A 19,607-nucleotide genomic window follows, 5' to 3' on the forward strand; every position below is an offset into this window, starting at 1 on the left:
ACAAGGAACTTCTCTGTGACTGGTTAAAGTGGGCAGTTGATTTGGGATAACCTTTACAGGGAGGTACGAGTACAGTGCAAATTTCTTTTGTGGGGGGAAGGGGTTTAGATGGCCCAGGCTTTAGCACAGCCTGGAATCAGCGTGGCTCAGTGGAAAGAGCCCAGGCTTGGGAGTCAGAGGTCACGGGTTCGAATCCCTGCTCTGCCACCTGTCTGCTGTGTGACCTTGGGCAAACCACTTAACTTCTCTGTGCCTCTGTTACCTCATCTGTAAAATGGGGATTAAGACCGTGAGCCCCACATGGGACAACCTGATCACCTTGCATCCCCCTAGTGCATAGAACAGTGCTTTGCACATAGTAAGTGCTTAACAGATACCATCATTATTATTATTATTGTCAGGAGATGGAGCAAGTCATTCATTAATTCATTCAATCGATCATATTTGTTGAGCTCTTTGTGTGCAAAGCACTGTACTAAGCGCTTGGGAGAGTACAACATGACAATAAATGGACACATTCCCCACCCATGACAAGTTTACTTTGCTTCTTCCTGCCTCAGTTTCCTCATCTGTAAAATGGGGCTCCCTCCTCCTAGCACACAACTTAGATAAACTCCCAGGCCTTTTTTTTTTCTTGAATATTTCTTAAGCACTTACTATGTGTCAGGCACTGTTCTAAGCAATGGGGTAGATATAAGGTCATCAGGTGGGACACATGGCATTTATTAAGCACTTACTATGTGCAAAGCACTGTTCTAAGCACTGAATTTTACAGACGAGGTAACCGAGGCACGGAGCAGTGAAGTGGCTTGTTTGAGGTCACACAGCAGACAAGTGGCGGGGCTGGATTAGAACCCAAGTCCTTCTTACTTCCAGACTTCATTACTTCCAGAATGAATAAATTCATTCATTTAATTGTATTTATTAAGCACTTATTGTGTGCAGAGCACTGTACTAAGTGCTTGGGAGAGTACAATATAACAATAAACAGACACATTCCCTGCCCACAATGCCATTACAATCTAGAGGGCTATCCATTAGGCCACACATACACCCCATTGCTTAATACAGTGCCTGGCACCTAGTAAGCGCTTAACAAATATCACATTTATAGTCCAGGATTCACTGTATACCAGGTCTCTTAGGAGATTAGTGGCTGAAAGCCATGTTTAGTTTCTCTAGAGGATTCAGAGAGGACATGTTTGAGAAAAACAAGTCCTTCATATCAGCAAATCCCTTAGCAGAGGAGAAAGGGGAGAGGAGAGAAGTAAAATGCAGCTGTGTGAACTTTAGGAAGGGGTCACATTAGCAGCGGAGAAGCAGTGAGGCCTAGTGGATAGAGCCCGGACCTGGGAATCAGAAGGACCTGGGTTCTAATTATGGCTCTGCCACATTTCTGCTGTGTGACCCTGGGCAAGTCGCTTCACTTCTCTGGGCTCTCAATTATCTCATCTGTAAAATGGGGATTAAGACGGTGAACCCCGTGGGACCTGCTGACCAGATTGTAACTACCCCAGTGCTTAATACGGTGCCTGGCACATAGTAAGCGCTTTACAGATACACACACAAAAAAAGCACAGTCACACGAGGAATTGATCTCCATTCTCCGCAAACATTCGCAATCGCTACAGTGCTGGGAACGGTTTCTCCTGAAGGATCAAGAGTCGGACCTCAGTAGATGAGGCTGTTCCAAACACCTGCCTCTCTTCCTCTCCCTCGTGGGTCTTTCTGAACCTCATTAGGCAAGCCCAGACTCATTACAGGTCAACCAGATTTGACCAGGCAGTCAACCAGACAGCTCACCTGATCTCCACCCCTCAGCTGGGAGCTCTTCTACTCTGAGCCATTCACAACGCGGGTTCACTCCCCCTTAGAAAAGCTAAATAATTAACTCCAAGGAGTGTGACCCATTTGGAAACTGGAAAGTATGTGGCAAGGTGGAGTCTATGTCTCCACTGCCCTCTCTCTGTCTTTCCACAGGGCCCTCTTTCACAGCCCGCAAAACAACTGCTTCTCTGCTCAAATATCCATCCCGGGCCTTGGGTTGGAAGAGTTGAGGGGAAACAGCTGGACCCAATGCCCTTGCTGAAATATTTTTATTAGTGGAAAAAAGAGGTTTGGTCTTTCGTAACATAAAGCCCCCACTAATTTGGTCTAAAGGGGCCCAAATTAGCGGAGCATGTATTCTGAAAGCGGTTTTTTTGTTACTCTTTTTTGAGGTACTTTAACAGCTCTAGTGGGAGGAAATTTTTGTAAATGTGTCAATCAATCAGACGATTTATTGAGCTCTTACTGTGTGTGCTCTTTATTAAGTATTTAGGAGACTACAATACAACAGAATTAGCAGACATGTTCCCTGCCCATAGAGAAGCAATGTGGCTTAGTGGATAGATCACGGGCCTGGGAATCAGAAGGTCATGGGTTCTAATCCCAGCTCTGCCACGTGCCTGATCTGTGACCTTGGGCAAGTCACTTCCCTTCTCTGGGCCTCAGTTACCTCATCTGGAAAACAAGGATTAAGAGTGTGAGCCCTATGTGGGACAGGGACTGTGTCCAACAGTGCTTGGCACATAGTAAGCACTTAATAAGTACCATAATTATTTTTTTAAATTTAACAAGCTTACAGTCTAGAGGGGAAGACAGACATTTTTATAAATAATTTATACTGTATTAATTAAAGATTTTAGGAAGCAGCGTGATTTAGTGGAAAGAGCCCAGGCTTGGGAGTCAGAGGTTGTGGGTTCTAATCCTAGTTCTGCCACTTGTCAGCTGCATGACTTTGGGCAAGTCACTTCGCTTCTCTGGGCCTCAATTACCTCATCTGTAAAATGGGGATTAAGACTGTGAGTCCCACATGGGACAACCTGATTATCTTGTATCTACCCCAGTGCTTAGAGCAGTGCTTGCCACAAAGTAAAGCACTTAACAAATACCAACATTATTATAATTACCCCAGCACTTAGAACAGTGCTTGCCACATAGTAAGCACTTAATACCAATATTATTATTATTATTACCCCAGCACTTAGAACAGTGCTTGCCACATAGTAAGTGCTTAATAAATACCATCATTATTATCATTATAAGTGCTGTGGGATTGGTGCAAATATCAGCCATCCAAAATCACAGATTCAAGTGCATAGATGAAGCAGAGGGGAGAGGGAGCCCAGGAAAAGGGGGCTTAATTGGGGAAGTGGAAAGGGGTGGAGCCTGGCAGGATGGGTTTGATGGAAGCCAGGGATATTACCTGGTGAGCTTTGCAGGGTGTTTCTCTTTAAATCAGCCTGTGGGGCCTGTGGATTCCCCTTCAGTCCCCTTGCTTAACTCTATTGAAGTGATTTAAAGAAGAATTAGGAAGCATTGGATCCCTCTTACCCTTCCTGCCCTAGAGGGGAAAAAAAAATTCGACCTTTCCTGTGTAGTCCAGAGTGCAGGTGAAAGGAAGAGGTAAGTACTCTGTGACCAGTGATAATAGTAGTGGTGTTTGTTAAGCCCTTACTATGTTCCAGGCACTGTTCTAAGTGCTAGGGTAGATACAAATTCATTAGGTTGGACTCAAAACTGTGAGCCCTATGTGGACAGGGACAGACACATTCCTGCCCATTATGAGTTTACGGCCTAGAGGGAGAGATAGACATTAATAGGAATAATTTCTAATATGTATTGTAAAGAGATATATGCAAGAGCCATGGGGTTGGGGGTGGGGTGAATATCAAACGTCCAAAGGCCACAGATCCAAATGCACAGAGGACGTAGAAGGGAGAGGAAGTTGGGAAAAAGAGGGCTTAATTGGGGAAGGCCACTTGGAGAACCCCCGGCCCACGTCATCCCCCGGGCCTGGAATGCCCTCCCTCTGCCCCTCCACCAAGCTAGCTCTCTTCCTCCCTTCAAGGCCCTGCTGAGAGCTCACCTCCTCCAGGAGGCCTTCCCAGACTGAGCCCCTTCCTTCCTCTCCCCCTCATCCCCCTCTCCATCCCCCCATCTTACCTCCTTCCCTTCCCCACAGCACCTGTATATATGTATATATGGTTGTACATATTTATTACTCTATTTATTTATTTATTTATTTTACTTGTACATTTCTATCCTATTTATTTTATTTTGTTGGTATGTTTGGTTCTGTTCTCTGTCTCCCCCTTTTAGACTGTGAGCCCACTGTTGGGTAGGGACTGTCTCTATGTGTTGCCAATTTGTACTTCCCAAGCGCTTAGTACAGTGCTCTGCACATAGTAAGCGCTCAATAAATACGATTGATTGATTGATTGAGGAGATGTGACTAAAGTTAGGGTTTGAAGGTGGAGAGATTGGTGGTCTGCTTTAGGTGGAGAAGGAGAGAGTTCCAGGCTAGGAGGAGGATGTGGGAAAGGGGTCGGCAGTGAGGTGGACAAGATGGGGCAGAGGGAGTAAGCTGGCACTAGAAGAGTGATGTGTAATGGAGCAGGAGAGTTGATGGAGTGCTCTAAAGCCAAAGGTAAGGAGTTTGATGTGGAGGTGGATGGGCAGCCATTGGAGGTGCTGGAGGAGTGGGGAGCTGTGAACTGAACATTTTTGTTGAAAAATAATCCGTGAAGTATGGCCTGGAATGGGGAGAGCCAGGAGGCTGGGAGGTGAGCGAGGAGGTAGGTGAAATATTCAAGGTGAGATGCTTGGTAGGTGCTTGCATCAGCGTGGTAGCAGTTGGGATGGAGGAGGAAAGGGCAGATTTTAGAATTGTTGTGAAGGTAGAACCGAAAGGATCTGCTGACAGAGTGAATAAGTGGGTAGAATGAGAGAGATAAGCCGAAGATCAAGTTTATGGGCTTGGAAGAGAGGCGGGAGAGCCGTGTCATCTACGGTGATGGGAAAGATGGGGATGGGAAAGATGGGGGAGGACAGAGTCTGGGTGGGAAGATAAGGAGTTAAGTATGACTTTAGTAGGGCTTCAAAAATGGGGAAACTTGTCTTTCTGGACATTTTAGCTGTCTCTGGAATTGAAAGTTGAGTCAGTAAAAATATGGAATGATATGTACTGAATGATTTGTAGGGATAAGACAATTTTGAAGAGGTTTTTTTTCCCCCTGGTGCAGTAGTAATGGCATTTAATCACTATGATCAGCATAAATCCTGAGCCGTTTCTGTTGTCCTGAAAGAGGGTACATGCAGATAGGTAAGAATTTTTTTAATAAAATATATGCCTGTCTAAAGTTGTTGCCGGTGAAATGTTCTCTAAGCAGTTGTGTAAAGATGAAGAGACTGAAAGGTTTGTGTGCCCTCAAACTTTCCATATGCTGTTGAGGCTTTGTTTGGTTTCCTATCTGCAAAGCAGCTGTATCCGTTCATTCATTCGATTGTATTTACTGAGTGCTTCTGTGTGCAGAGCACTGTCCTCAGGGCTTGGCAGAGGACAATACAGCAATAAACAGACACATTCCCTGCCCGCAATGAGCCTACGGCCTAGAGGAGTTAAATGATTTGGTTCAGTAAGTCTGTATTTCCTCCTTAAATCAAGGAATGACTAGTTTCATGGGTCTTGAACGGAACTCCTGTGAGAACGTTTCCCAACAGCCCGGAATTTTTTTTTAATGGCATTTATTAAGTGCTTACTATGTGCAAAGCACTGTTCTAAGCACTGGGGAGGTTACAAGGTGATCAGGTTGTCATTCATTCATTCAATCGTATTTATTGGGCGCTTACTGTGTGCAGAGCACTGTACGAAAGGCTTGAGAAGTACAAGTTGGCAACTTGGGAAAACAGGTTGTCCCACAGTGGGCAAACAGTTTTAATCCCCATTTGACAGATGAGGTCACTGAGGCACAGAGAAGTGAAGTGACTTGCCCAAAGTCACACAACTGACAATTGGCAGAGTCAGGATTTGAACCCATGACCTCTGACTCCAAAGCCCGTCTTCTTGCCACTGAGCCACGCTGCTTCTCTAAGAATTTAAGATATTCTCTATTTAAGAATTTCTTAAAGTCTGATTTATAAAGCACTTGAGAATAATAATAATAATAATAATAATAATGGCATTTGTTAAGCACTTACTATGTGCAGAGCACTGTTCTAAGCGCTGGGGAGGTTACAAGGTGATCAGGTTGTCCCACGGGGGGTTCACAGTCTCAATTCCCATTTTACAGATGAGGTAATTGAGGCACAGAGAAGTTAAGTGACTTGCCCAAAGTCACACAGCTGGCAACTGGCGGAGCCCGGAGCCTGGTGTGGGCAGGGATTGTCTCTCTTTATTGCTGAATTGTACTTTCCAAGCACTTAGTACGGTGCTGGGCACATAGACTTTGCACATAGTAAGCACTTTACAAATGCCATCATTATTAAATACGATTGAATGAAGTGCATGTGTGAGTGCATGCTTGAAGGATAAGGAATTAATCCCTTCCTGATATGAGTCACTGATCAGTTTGGGGGTAATTTCTTCCAGTTAGGTACCTGCCACTGTCAGTGGTAGATAGTAAGCTTTCTTGGAGGCTGGAATCAAGTCAAACAACTCTATTATACCCTCCCAAGCACTTAGTACAGTGCTCTGCACACAGCAAGCACTCGACAATTACCCTCTCACTATACTAAGTGCTTGGGAGAGAACAGTAAAACAAGAAGGCAAGATCCTTACTCTCTAGAAGCTTCAAGCCAGTACCTCATATAATAATAATAATGCATTTTTTAAATGCTTACTATGTGCAAAGCACTGTTCTAAGCGTTGGGGAGGTCACAAGGTGATCAGGTTGTCCCATGGGGGGCTCAGAGTCTTAATCCCCATTTTACAGATGAGGTAACTGAGGCCCAGAAAAATTAAGTGACTTGCCCAAAGTCACACAGCTGACAAGTGGCGGAGCTGGGATTCGAACCCATGATCTCTGACCCCCAACCCCGGGCTGTTTCCACTAAACCACGCTGATATGAGAACACCAGGATAGTAGGTCTTAGTGGGAGTATAAAATATTAAAAAAAAAATCTGTGGTCCTTCAAACTCTCCTTGAACTTGGATATTTTTGGCATACATGGTTTCTGGGGTAACAGAGTCTGTTAGTTTACCACTTAATGTGTGAAGAAAGTTCCCTCTGATTTATTCTAAATCCAACCCCTTTCATGCTTCAGGAGTGCCTCTTTGTCAAGCAGTTGCTAGAAAGATTTGCCCATCCCCTTCAGGGCTTGGTATATTTCAATCATGACCTCCCTCTTTCCAGGCTAAAGAGACCTAATCTTTTCAATCTCTCATGAGGAAATGTGCCCCTCTCCTCCTCCTTCGCCTCCCAGCTATCTATCCCCCCCCAAAATCAATATAGGAAACTGGGTGTCTCCCATGCGGCCACAAGACTTTTCCTCTTTTAATTTTGCTTTCCCTTGGTATCTCTTTCCTGGCCGGTGAGCTTGTTCATGAAGGGGCATGTGAAATGAAAAGGCCACTTTGTGTTGAGGGTTAATGAGTGTATCAGGAGATTTCTGCAATGGCACCTGTTTCAGAGCATAAAATTATCGGTAGAAAGGGTGAGAGCGCTAAGTTTTTTTGCATTCTGTCTTGTTTTCAAGCTCTGAGTGTATTTTGCTCCCCTGTTCATCAGTCATTTTGATGAGTGTCCTAAACTTTGTGGATCCGGGGGGGAGGACGTATGTCTTAAATCCAGTTTCTGGGTAAATTACTTGGAATGATTCACTTTCATTATTAGATCCTAATAGTTATAACGTTGCCCTTCAGCTTCTCTGCCTCTTATCATCCCGATTGAGCTCGATTTGGGCATCCCTAATCAATCAGTCGTATTTATTGAGTGCTTACTGTGGGCAGAGCCCTGGACTAAGCGCTTGGGACAATATAAGGCATTGTCTTTCCTACGAACCGTCCGATTTGAGGGTGGGCCTGCCCGTTCTCTCGGGCCCAGAATAAGCATTGGGCTAAAGCAGGGGGGATGAATTTGGAGATCACTGGGTTCCATCTGGGGCTAAATGATTGACTCTAAACTGAGAGAAAGATGGTGAATAAAAGAGGTCAGGCCCTGATGATTGGTGGGAGGGGGCATTCAGCAGCTGAGGGCTGTGAGGGGCACAGATAAGTTTCCCAGCCTTGTTCAGAACTTCTCCAGTGAGCACGTTAAATGCAAATTCCAAGAACTGCTACTGGCTTCGGGAAAGGCAGTTATCACGGGAGAACAGATGTGAAGCTTAGGACCCCTGGGAACCTGCTATTACATTTTGGCACCTGCCCTTTATAACTTGGTTTAGCAAAAACAAATGTCTGGGAGAGATTTTTTTTTGATAAAGATATTAAATGGTGCGCATTAGTAAAGAAGTTTATTCCCACCTTTGGACATACGTCCTTAGCTGCAGTGAATTTACCCCTACCCCCAGAGACGGTGGGTAGGGGAAGTATCTGTTTATTGTTGCATTGTACTCTTCCAAGAGCTTAGTGAAGTCATCTGCCACAGTAAGTGTTCAAAAAATACGATCGAATGAATGACTTTATTCAATCAATTTTACTTGTATACATTTACTATTCTATTTATTTTGTTAATGACGTGCATCTGGCTTTATTTCTATTTATTCTGATGACACCTGTCCATATGTTTTGTTTTGTCTGTCTCCCCCTTCTAGACTGTGAGCCCGTTGTTGGGTAGGGACTGTCTCTATATGTTGCCGACTTGGACTTCCCAAGCGCTTAGTACAGTGCTCTGCACACAGTAAGCACCCAATAACTATGATTGAATGAATGGCTGAATGAATCAGATGTATGAAGCACTTACTGGGTACGGAGAAATGCACTAAGCGCTTGGGAGGCAGAGTTGGTAGGCATGTTCCCTGCCCATAATGTACCGAAATTGGTGGATTTCAGTACAGGATTTTCTCCTGGGCTGAATTTAAAGTTAATGACAGGTTAATGTCTGTAGAACAATTTTCCTTCACTCCAAGTTCAGAACGACCATGAACGTGTCCAAATCGAAAGCCAGGCTTTGTGACCTGTCACTGAGCAAATGCTTCTCTGAGCCTGTGTTAGTGATGACAATATAATAATAATAATAATAGTGATGGCATTTATTAAGCGCTTACTATGTGCAAAGTACTGTTCCGAGTGCTGGGGAGGTTACAAGGTGATCAGGTTGTCCCACGGGGGATCACAGTCTCCATCCCCATTTTACAGATGAGGTAACTGAGGCACAGAGAAGTTAAGTGACTTGCCCAAAGTCACACAGCTGACAATTGGCAGAGCCAGGATTTGAACCCCTGACCTCTGACTCCAAAGCCCGTGCTCTTTCCACGTTGCTTAGTACAGCGCCAAGTTATTGACCAGGATCTGAAACTCGTGTGTGTGTGTGTGTGACTATAATTCTATTTATTCGGATGGTATTGACACCTGTTTTACTTGTTTTGTTTTGTTGTCTGTCTCCCCCTTCTAGATTGTGAGCCTGTTGTTGGGTAGGGACCATCTCTATATGTTGCCCAGGGGCATAGTACAGTGCTCTGCACACAGTAAGCACTCAATAAGTACGATTGAATGAACGAATGAATGATCCCATCTATATTTTAAAAGCGGGCCAGCTAAACATGCCATCAGCATCAACAAACGGGCCTGGATCTGGCTAAAACAGGGCACCGTGATGCGGTTGCAAACTAGGGGAAGCAGGACGAATTGTTGAGTGCAAAATATTTACACACGAAGGAGAAGCGTGTTTTGCTTTAGGATTCGGTGAGGAGAAGAGCATTTATTTAGGGGCTGGTGTTTTGATTTCGTTTGCTTGAGGCCAGGAGCTCTTATAGGTTGGAACAATGGGGCTGTGTTCCCTATTAATGAACGGAACCTCCTGGGAGTTTGTGTGGACCCTCTGTGCATACAAATCCTGTTTTAGTTGTATGGTCAACAGAGTTTGAGTTTTAAGGGAGATTAACATTTTAATTAGCACTCTGCTTGGTGACCCAAGGTTTCCCATCCCTCCCTTGGTGGGAGTGGGGAGAAACCTCTTTTCCCTCGCCTCCCCACCAAACATCACTCAATCATATGTACTGAACACTGTACTGAGCGCCTGGGAGAGTACAATACCACAGCATTAGCAGACACATTTCGTGACCGTAACGACTTTACAATCTAGAGGCCAGACAGGGAGAGAGTAACTTTCTAAAGGTGGCGATGAAGTTAGCTCTTAGAACAGTGCTTTGTGCACAGTAAGCGCTTAACATGCCATCATCATTATTATTATTATTATGACCCGGTGCCCCTAACATTCATTCATTTAGTCATATTTATCGAGCACTTACGGTGTGCAGAGTGGCTTAGTGGAAAGAGCCTAGGCCTGGAAGTCGGAGGTCGTGGGTTCTAATCCCAGCTCCGTCACTTGTCAGCTGTGTGACTTTGGGCAAGTCACCTCACTTCTCTGGGCCTCAGTTACCTCATCTGCAAAATGAGGATGAAGACTTTGAGCACTATGTGGGACAACTTCATCACCTTGTATCTATCTCAGTGCCTGGCACATAGTAAGCGCTTAACAAATACCATCATCATCATCACTGCATTAAGTGCTCGGGATAGTACACTATAACAATAAACAGACACATTCCCTGCCCACAACGAGTTTACAGTCTAAAGGGGATGCTTAAATCCCTGGTCCTCTGGATTGTAAACTCATTATAAGCGCGGGGGTGGATCTGCTCATTCTACTGTACTGGGCTCTCCCGAGTACTTAGCACACTGCTTTGCAAATGGATCGATGGTACTTACTGAGCACTTACCGTGTCCCCAGGACTGTACTAAGCGCTTGGGAGAGACCAAATTAGGAGTTGGCGGACACATTCCCTCACCACAACGAGCTTGTGTCCGACCCAACTGGCTTGTCTCCGCCCCAGCGCTTAATACAGTGCTTGGCACCGTAGTAAGCGCTTAACAGATGCCTCAGGTAGGTAGGCGGTGGGGGCGAATCTGGGGTCGGGGTCCGGGGGAGCTCGGGGGCGTGGCTTCAGACCTGGGGGCATGATCAGGGGAAGCATTCATTCATTCAACCGTATTTATTGAGCGCGTCCTGTGGTGTGCAGAACACTGTACTAAGCGCTTGGAGCACTGGGGGCATGACTCCGGGCTCTAGGGGAGCGCTGGGGGCGTGGGTCCGGCTATGGGGGGAGTGGTCAGGGGAGCATTCATTCATTCAATCTATTTATTGAGCGCTTACTGTGTGCAGAGGACTGTACTAAGCGCTTGGAGCACTGGGGGCATGACTCCGGGCTCTAGTGGGCGTGGGCAGGGGAGTCCTATGGGCGTGTTCCGGGGGGATCTCGGGGCGGGGTCGGTGCGTGTTCCATTGTGGGGAGCGGGCTGCCGGACGCGCTGAGCGCCGCCCCTCCTCTCCTCCTCCACCTGCTGCTCCTCCCCCTGCTGCTACTCCTCCCCAGCTGCTCCTCCCCCTACTGCTCCTCCCCCGCTGCTCCTCCCCCTACTGCTCCTCCCCCTGCTCCTCCATCCCCTGCTCCTCCATCCCCTGCTCCTGCTCCTCCTTCCCCTGCTCCTCCTCCTCCCCTGATCCTGTTCCTCCTCCCCCCGTTCCTCCTCCCCCCGCTCCTCCTCCCCCTCCCCCTACTGCTCCTCCCCCTGCTCCTCCATCCCCTGCTTCTGCTCCTCCTTCCCCTGCTCCTCCTCCACCCCTGCCCCTCCTCCTCCCCTGCCCCTCCTCCTCCCCTGCTCCTCCTCCTCCCCTGCCCCTCCTCCTCCCCTGCTCCTGCTCCCCCTGCCCCTCCTTCCCCTGCTCCTTCTCCTCCCCCTGCTCCTCCTCCTCCCCCTGCTCCTCCTCCTCCCCCGCTCCTCCTCCCCCGCTCCTCCTCCCCCGCTCCTCCTCCCCTACTCCTCCTCCCCTACTCCTCCTCCCCTACTCCTCCTCCCCCTGCTCCTCCTCCTCCCCCTGCTCCTCCTCCTCTCCCTGACTCCTCCTCCTCCTGCTCCTCCTCCCTTTGCTCCTGCTCCTCCTCCCCCTGCTCCTGCTCCTCTTCCCCCTGCTCCTCCTCCTCCTCCTCCCCCTGTTCCTCCTCTCCCTGCTCCTCCTCCTGCTCCTCTTCCTGCTCCTCCTCCTCCTCCCCCTGCTCCTCCCCCTGCTCCTCCTGCTCCTCCTCCCGCTCCCTCTCCTCCCGCTCCCCGCTCCTCCGGCTCCCGCCGGCCGGTCCGGGGCGGTGGGCGTGGGGATGCGGGGCTGAGCGCCGCGGGCTCGGGGCTCCGGGATGGGCAACCAGGAGGGCCGGGCCCGGCGCGGGGCGGTGGGCTCCTCGGGCTCCGCGGAGGCCGGGGAGGGGGCCCCGGCTCCGTGCGGGCCGGGGGCCGCTCCCCCGGGGGCCGGGCCGGGGGCCGGGCCGGGGGCCGCTCCTCCGGGGGGCTCCCCGGGGGGCGGGCCGGGCCGGAGGGCGGCGGGCGCCAAGAGCCGGCGGCCGGAGGGCCGGGGCTCCTCCGTCTTCTCCAACCTGCGCATCCGCAAGCCGCTGGCCAGACCCAAGCCCCCCGCCGCCGCCGCCGCCGCCGCCGCCGCCGCCCCGCGGGGCCGCAGGGACCACAAGGACGACGACCACCGCCACCGCCACCGCCACCAGCACGCCCAGGAGGCCGGGGATGCTGCTCCCCCGAGCGCTGCTGGGCGGATCCCTGCTGGGCCCAGCGCCGCGCCCAGCGCCTTGCGGGGCCGGGAGGAGGAGGCCGCGGAGGAGGAGGAGGAGGATGCGCGGACCCCGAGGCCGGGGGAGGCGGGCAGGCCGGAGGGCAGCCCGGAGGAGGAGGCGGAGGCGGCGGCCGGGCCCGGGCCGCTCAGCTCGGGCTCCGACACCGACCTCCTCAGCTTCCACTCGGCGTCCGAGGCGGAGGACCTGCTGGCCGACATCCAGGAGGCCATCCTGCAGAGGCGGCCCCGGCCCCCCTCCCCGGAGCCCCGCCCCGCCCGCTCCCCCTCCCCCGCCCCCGCCCCGCCGGACCCCCCGCCCCCCCCGCCTCGCCGCAGCGACTACCACAACGTCTTCACCGGTGAGTCACCCCACCACCCGCCACCGCCGAGGCGCTTAGGACGGAGCTCAGCGCCTCCCCCCCGCGTCCTGCAGGGCCTCAGTCCACATTGCCATCAACAACAGCGGCGCCTAGGACAGTGCTCAGCGCCTAGGACAGCGCTCAGCGCTTAGGACAGTGCTCAGCGCTTAGAACAGTGCTCAGCGCTTAAGACAGTGCTCAGAGCCTCCCCTCAGCCTGCAGGGCCTGAATCCACATTTCCATCAACAACAGCGGCACTTAGGACAGTGCTCAGCGCTTAGAACAGTGCTCAGCGCCTCCCCCCAGCCTGCAGGGCCTGAATCCACATTTCCATCAACAACAGCGGCACTTAGGACAGTGCTCAGCGCTTAGAACAGTGCTCAGCACTTAAGACAGTGCTCAGCGCCTCCCCCCAGCCTGCAGGGCCTGAATCCACATTTCCAGCAACAACAGCGGCACTTAGGACAGTGCTCAGCGCTTAGGACAGTGCTCAGCGCTTAAGACAGTGCTCAGCGCCTCCCCCCAAGCCTGCAGGGCCTGAATCCACATTTCCATCAACAACAGCGGTACTTAGGACAGTGCTCAGCGCCTAGGACAGTTCCCAGTGCCTCCCCCCAGCCTGCAGGGCCTGAATCCACATTTCCATCAACAACAGCGGTACTTAGGACAGTGCTCAGCGCCTAGGACACTGCCCAGCGCCTCCTCCCAGCCTGCGGGGCCTGAATCCACATTTCCAGCAGCAGCAGGAGCACCTAGGTCAGTGCTCAGCGCCTAGGACAGTGCTCAGCGCCTTCCCCCCGGCCTGCAGAGCCTGAATCCACATTTCCAGCGGCAGCAGTGGTGCTTAGGACAGTGCTCAGTGCTTAGGACAGTGCTCAGCACCTCCCCCCGGCCTGCAGGGCCTGAATCCACATTTCCAGCGGCAGCAGCAGCAGCACTTAGGACAGTGCTCTGCGACTAGGACAGCACTCAGTGCTTAGAACAGCACTCAGCACTTAGGAGAGTGCTCAGTGCCTAGGACAGTGCTCAACACTTCCCCCCGGCCTGCAGGGCCTGAATCCACATTTCCAGCAGCAGCAGCACCTAGGACAGTGCTCAGCGCTTAGGACAGTGCTCAGCACCTCCCCCTGGCCTGCAGGGCCTGAATCCACATTTCCAGCAGCAGTAGCGCTTAGGACAGTGCCCAGCGCTTAGAACAGTGTTCAGCACCTAGAGCACTCAGAGCTTAGGACAGTGCTCAGTGCCTCCCCCCGGCCTGCAGGGCCTTAGTCCACATTTCCATCATCCTGAGCAGCAGCGCTTAGAACAGTGCTCAGCGTTTAGAACAGTGCTTAGCACTTCCACCTAGCCTGAAGGGCCTTAATCCACACTGCCAACAGCAGCAGCAGCTCCTAGGACAGCATTCAGCGCCTAGAAAAGCGTTCAGCGCTTAGGACAGCGTTCAGCACCTAGGACAGTGCTCAGCGCCTAGGACAGTGCCTGGCACGTACTAAACGCTTCTCAAATCCCATCGTTATCATCACTGGATTTGGGAAGTGCTTAAACAGATACCATCATTATTATCTTAGGATCTGGGAAGTGCTTATTATGTGCCCCGTACTGGCCTAAGCGCTGGGATAGAAACAGGGTTGGCCCATATGGGGCTCACAGTTTTCATCCCCATTTTATTAAGAAGATTAATGATGGGATTTGTTAAGCGCTTACTATTTGCCTGGCACTACTCTAAGCGCTGGGGTAGTTACAAGGTTGTCCCATGTGGGGCTCACAGTCTTCATCCCCATTTTAATAATAATAGTAATAATGGGATTTGTTAAGTGCTTACTGTGTCCTCCAGACTGGTCTAAGTGTCAGGGTAGCGACAAGGTTGTCCCACGTAGGGCTCACAGTCATTCATTCATTCATTCATTCAGTTGTATTTATTGAGCGCTTACTGTGTGCAGAGCACTGGACTAAGCGCTTGGGGAGTACAAGTTGGCAACATCTAGAGACGGTCCCTACCCAACAACGGGCTCACAGTCTAGAAGGGGGAGACAGGCAACAAAATCAAACATGTGGTCAGGTGTCAAGTCCTCAGAATAAATAGAAGTAAAGCTAGATGCACATCATTGAAAAATATGGAATGCTTCATGAATTTGCGTGTCATCCAGTCTTCATCCCCATTTAAAAAATAATAATAATGAAGGGATTCGGGAAGCGCTTACTACGTGCCCTGCACTGGTCTAAGCGCTGGGGTAGATATAAGGTTGTCCCACGTGGGGCTCACAGTCTTCATCCCCATTTTAGTAATAATAATAATAACAACGATGGGATTCGCGAAGCACTTACTATATGCAAGGCACTGGTCTAAGCGCTGGGGTAGTTACAAGGTCATCAGGTGGTGTCACAGTCTTAATCTGTGACACTTAGACTGTCAGCCCACTGTTGGGTAGGCACTGTCTCTATATGTTGCCAACTTGTACTTCCCAAGCGCTTAGTACAGTGCTCTGTGCACTGTAAGCGCTCAATAAATACAATTGATTGATTGAAGATGAGGGAACTGAGGGACAGAGAAATGAAGTGGCTTGCCCAAGGTCACACAGCGGACAAGTGGCGGAGCTGGGATTAGAACCCACATCCTCTGATTCCCCAGCCCTGAGCTCTTGCCACTGAGCCACGTTGCTTCTCCAGTTCTGTCTGCTGGGCAACCCCGGCCAAGTCCCTTCACTTCTCTGGGCCTCAGGGACCTCACCTGGAAAATGGGGATGGAATGTGAGCTCCCTGTGGGCAGGGAATGTTGTATTGTACTTTCCCAAGCGCTTCCTACCGTCCTCGGCACACAGTACGGCATGTGAGCTCGTTGTGAGCGGGGATTGTCTCTTTATTGCTGTTATACTTTCCCAAGTGCTTAATACAGTGCTCTATACACGGTATGAAATGTGAGCTCGTTGCAGGCGGAGATTCTCTCTCTTTCTTGCTGCAGTGTACTTTCCCAAGCGCTTAGTACAGGGGTCTGCACATGGTATGGAATGTGAGTGCGTCGTGGGTAGGGATTGCCCCTATTGCTGCAGTGTACTTTTCCAAGCACTTAGTACAGTGCTCTGCACATGGTAAGTGCTCAATAAATACGATAGAATGAATGAATATCCGTTATCTCTCCCCACCCACCATCCCACCCCAAGACTGTGAGCCCCACACGGGACAGGAACAGCGTCAGACCTGATTTGCTCGTGTTCACCCCAGCGCTTAGTTCAGTGCCTGGCACAGAGTAAGCACTTAACAAATACCACAATTATTAATATAGACTGTGAGCCCCATGTGGGACAAGGACTGGGTCCCACCTCATTATCTTGCATCAACCCCAGAGCTTAGTTCAGTGCTTGGCACATTGCGCTCAACAAATTCCAAAACCAACACTCTGCCCTTTCCCGAGCCAGTGACCGCCCCCCGCCCCTTGGCTTGGAATGGCTGCTCAATGAATGCCTCAATGGTATTTATTGAGCACCTACTCTGTGCAGAGCACTGTCATCTGTTTGCCTGTTTTGATGTCTGTCTCCCCCGCTTCTGGACTGTGAATCCATTATTGGCAGGGATCGTCTCTGTTGCTGAATTGTATTTTCCAAGCGTTTAGTACAGTGCTCTCTACACAGTAAGCGCTCGGTAAATACAATTGAATGAATGAATGATTGAACGAATAAATGGTGGTCCTCTGACCAGAATTACTGTGGAGGGGGAGGCCCGCAGCTTCTCAGAGGTTGACAAGTCTAAAATTCAGGTTGGAGTCTGACTTTCAAAACCGAGGTGGCAGAGCCATGGACCGCCAGCTGTAGAGGTGTCAAGTTTTTCTCTTGGCACAGTGAAAGCACTGCATCCTGTGAAAGCCTGTTCTTCCCTTTCCCGTCACCCGCCTCTCTCTCCTCAACCTCCTCCTCCTCCTCTTCTTCCTCTTCCTCCCCATCGAGGTCTTCCCAGGTCTTCCACCCTGTGACCTGGAAGAAGTGTGGGCACTGGTAGCTTTGCATCAGGTCAACGAAGCAGCGTGGCCCGGCGGATAGAGCACGGGCTTGGGAGTCAGAGGATCTGGGTTCTGATCCTGGTCTGCTCTGCGATCCTGGGCAAGTCACTGGACTTCTCTGGGCCTCACTTCCCTCATCCATAAAACGGGGATTAAGAGTGTGAACCCCATGTAGAATCAATCAATCAATCAATCAGTCGTATTTATTGAGCGCTTACTATGTGCAGAGCACTGTACTAAGCGCTTGGGAAGTACAAATTGGCAACACATAGAGACAGTCCCTACCCAACAGTGGGCTCACAGTCTAAAAGGGGGAGACAGAGAACAGAACCAAACATACCAACAAAATAAAATAAATAGGATAGAAATGTACAAGTAAAATAAATAAATAAATAAATAGAGTAATAAATATGTACAACCATATATACATATATACAGGTGCTGTGGGGAAGGGAAGAAGGTAAGATGGGGGGATGGAGAGGGAGACGAGGGGGAGAGGAAGGAAGGGGCTCAGTCTGGGAAGGCCTCCTGGAGGAGGTGGAACAGGGACCGTGTCCAACCTGATTAGCTTGTATCTATTCCATTGCTCGGTACAGTGCTCAGCGCATGGTAAGCGCTTAAGGAATGCCATTAGAGGAAAAAGGGATCAGGCCACGAGGGAAGAAGCAAGCCCAAGTTGGCGGTATTCGAGCCAGGAGCCCTGAACGCTAGCCTTCAGGAGGCTGTGCCCAGGGCGCTCACCAGGAGCTGACCACAAATGCTCTTCCATCCATCAGGAGTCTTAAGGGTGTCTATCGTGTGCAGGGCACTGTACTAAGCGCTTGGCCTTTGTAGATAGAATCCCTGCCCTGAAGGAGCAGACAACCTAAGTTCCAAGCAGGGCTGCAAAGAGTCGGGGGTTGCCAGGAGCTGGAGGGGGGCGATTCGGTAGAAGTGGGACTCTATTTCTGCCCCAGGCATCCTGTTTGTGGGTTGAACCAGGAAAGCAGTAGTTCTGGGGCTCGGAACCACGACGGGCCCGTACTGAGAGACGGGGTGGGGGGGAGGGTGGCTTCTGAACCAGAAAAATCCCCTCCCGGAGCCAGGACACCGAGGCAGCTTAGTCAAGGCCTCCATTCAGGAGGGAGGGAGCCTAGGAATTTTGTGCCAGCCTCTCCTCTCCGCACTCCAGTTGAGAAAGGACAGGAGTTTTGGTGAGGGGGGGACTTGGAAGGGAGTGGATTTCAAAGCGCTAATTAGAGAGCTGCCGTTTGCGGCCTTTTCAGCCCAGATGGGAAAATATCGGGTCTTGTCAGAGGCCTGGCATGAGTGAGGCTGGGAGTCCCACGGCGGTCAATCACCCCTTGAAGTGGACCCTGGGGGGGCACGGAAAATTTCCACCTGTCCCCTGGAACCAATGTGACATACAAGTGGGGGGCGGGGGGGTCCTTACCTGGTCAGAATGTCCTTGAAACTAGTGCTCCGCCCAGTGTAAGCACTCGATAAATATCAACGAATGATTTGAAATGCAAATTTGGGGTTCAATCAAGGTACTTCGGAATCTCATTTCCCCTCCAGACTCAAGAGATCCTGTCTACCGCTTCTGTGGTCTATTTTAATCCCGGCTAGATTTTAAAATCCCTAAGGGCGGGAATGGTGTCTACTAGAAAGCACTGTGGCCTAGTGGATAGAGCCCGGGCCGGGGGAGTCGGAAGGACCTGGGTTCTAATCCCGGCCCTGCCACCTGTCTGCTGTGTGTGACCTTGGGCAAATAGCTTCACTTCTCTGGGCCTCAGTTACCTCATCTGGAAAATGAGGATTAAAGATTTGAGCCCCATGTGGGGCAGGGACTGCGTCTGACCCAATTTGGTTGCATCTACCCCGGCATGTAGTACCATGCCTGGCACATAGTGAACGTATAACAAATACCACAGTAGTTGTGACTAATTTTACTGTGCCCTGCCAAGCTCTTAATCCATCGCTCAGTGTAAAATAGGTGCTCAATAAATACCAATGATTGATGGAAGAACTGTTGTAAAATTGAGGTAAATCTTTCCAGGTGCATGTTACCTCTCATCAGACAAAGCCCATAATTATGTGACCTTGGCCCAGACCAAAGAGAGCTTTGGTTTATTCTCTTTGGGACCAGAGAGTGGATCGGGCAGAATTAACCATTACGTTTTGCGATAGAGCCGTGTGTCCCGACATCACATTGTCCACGATTCCACGAGTTAGGGTGCCGACAAGCTCCCAAAGCCGTGGTTACCTCAGATGCCACCATTTTGTCCATGGTGAATTGAGGCCTTCACATTTGCAGATATTCTCCTACTTTTAGGAGACTTGTACACCTCCATTCTTACGGCTCTTCTTCCATTTTGCTCTTGGAGGCCAAGCCCATTGAGTCTTGGTGTCGATTTTTGTGTAGAATTCTGCCCCTTGGTTCCCTTAGCTTGGCATCATTCTCTTGGCTCCTGGAAGCTTCCCTCTCTAGGCTGTAAGCTCACTGTGGGCAGAGAATGTGTCTGCTATACTGTTGTACTCTTCCAAGTGCTTAATACAGTCACTGCTCATAGTAAGCACTCAGTAAATCTGATGGACTGACTGAAGATATCTGAGTAATCGACAAAGTAGTGAGTCTCTATTCCCATGATTTCCTGGAGGGAAACCTTGTCGATCCCC

At 50.2% G+C, this 19,607-nt stretch overlaps 1 protein-coding gene across 1 annotated transcript in view; it reads left to right on the forward strand.

Annotated features, from left to right (window-relative positions):
- Positions 1 to 12,171: 12,171 nt before the first annotated feature.
- The window catches only part of FMN2 (formin 2), a 132,091-nt gene continuing 124,655 nt past the window's right edge, over positions 12,172 to 19,607 (forward strand). Inside the window, 2 exon segments of the mRNA XM_038761407.1 lie at positions 12,172 to 12,842; positions 12,936 to 12,958. Coding sequence (XP_038617335.1) covers positions 12,172 to 12,842; positions 12,936 to 12,958 — 694 coding nt within the window.

Source organism: Tachyglossus aculeatus, chromosome 19 (assembly GCF_015852505.1).
Source record: "Tachyglossus aculeatus isolate mTacAcu1 chromosome 19, mTacAcu1.pri, whole genome shotgun sequence".
Taxonomy (NCBI): Eukaryota; Metazoa; Chordata; class Mammalia; order Monotremata; family Tachyglossidae; genus Tachyglossus; species Tachyglossus aculeatus.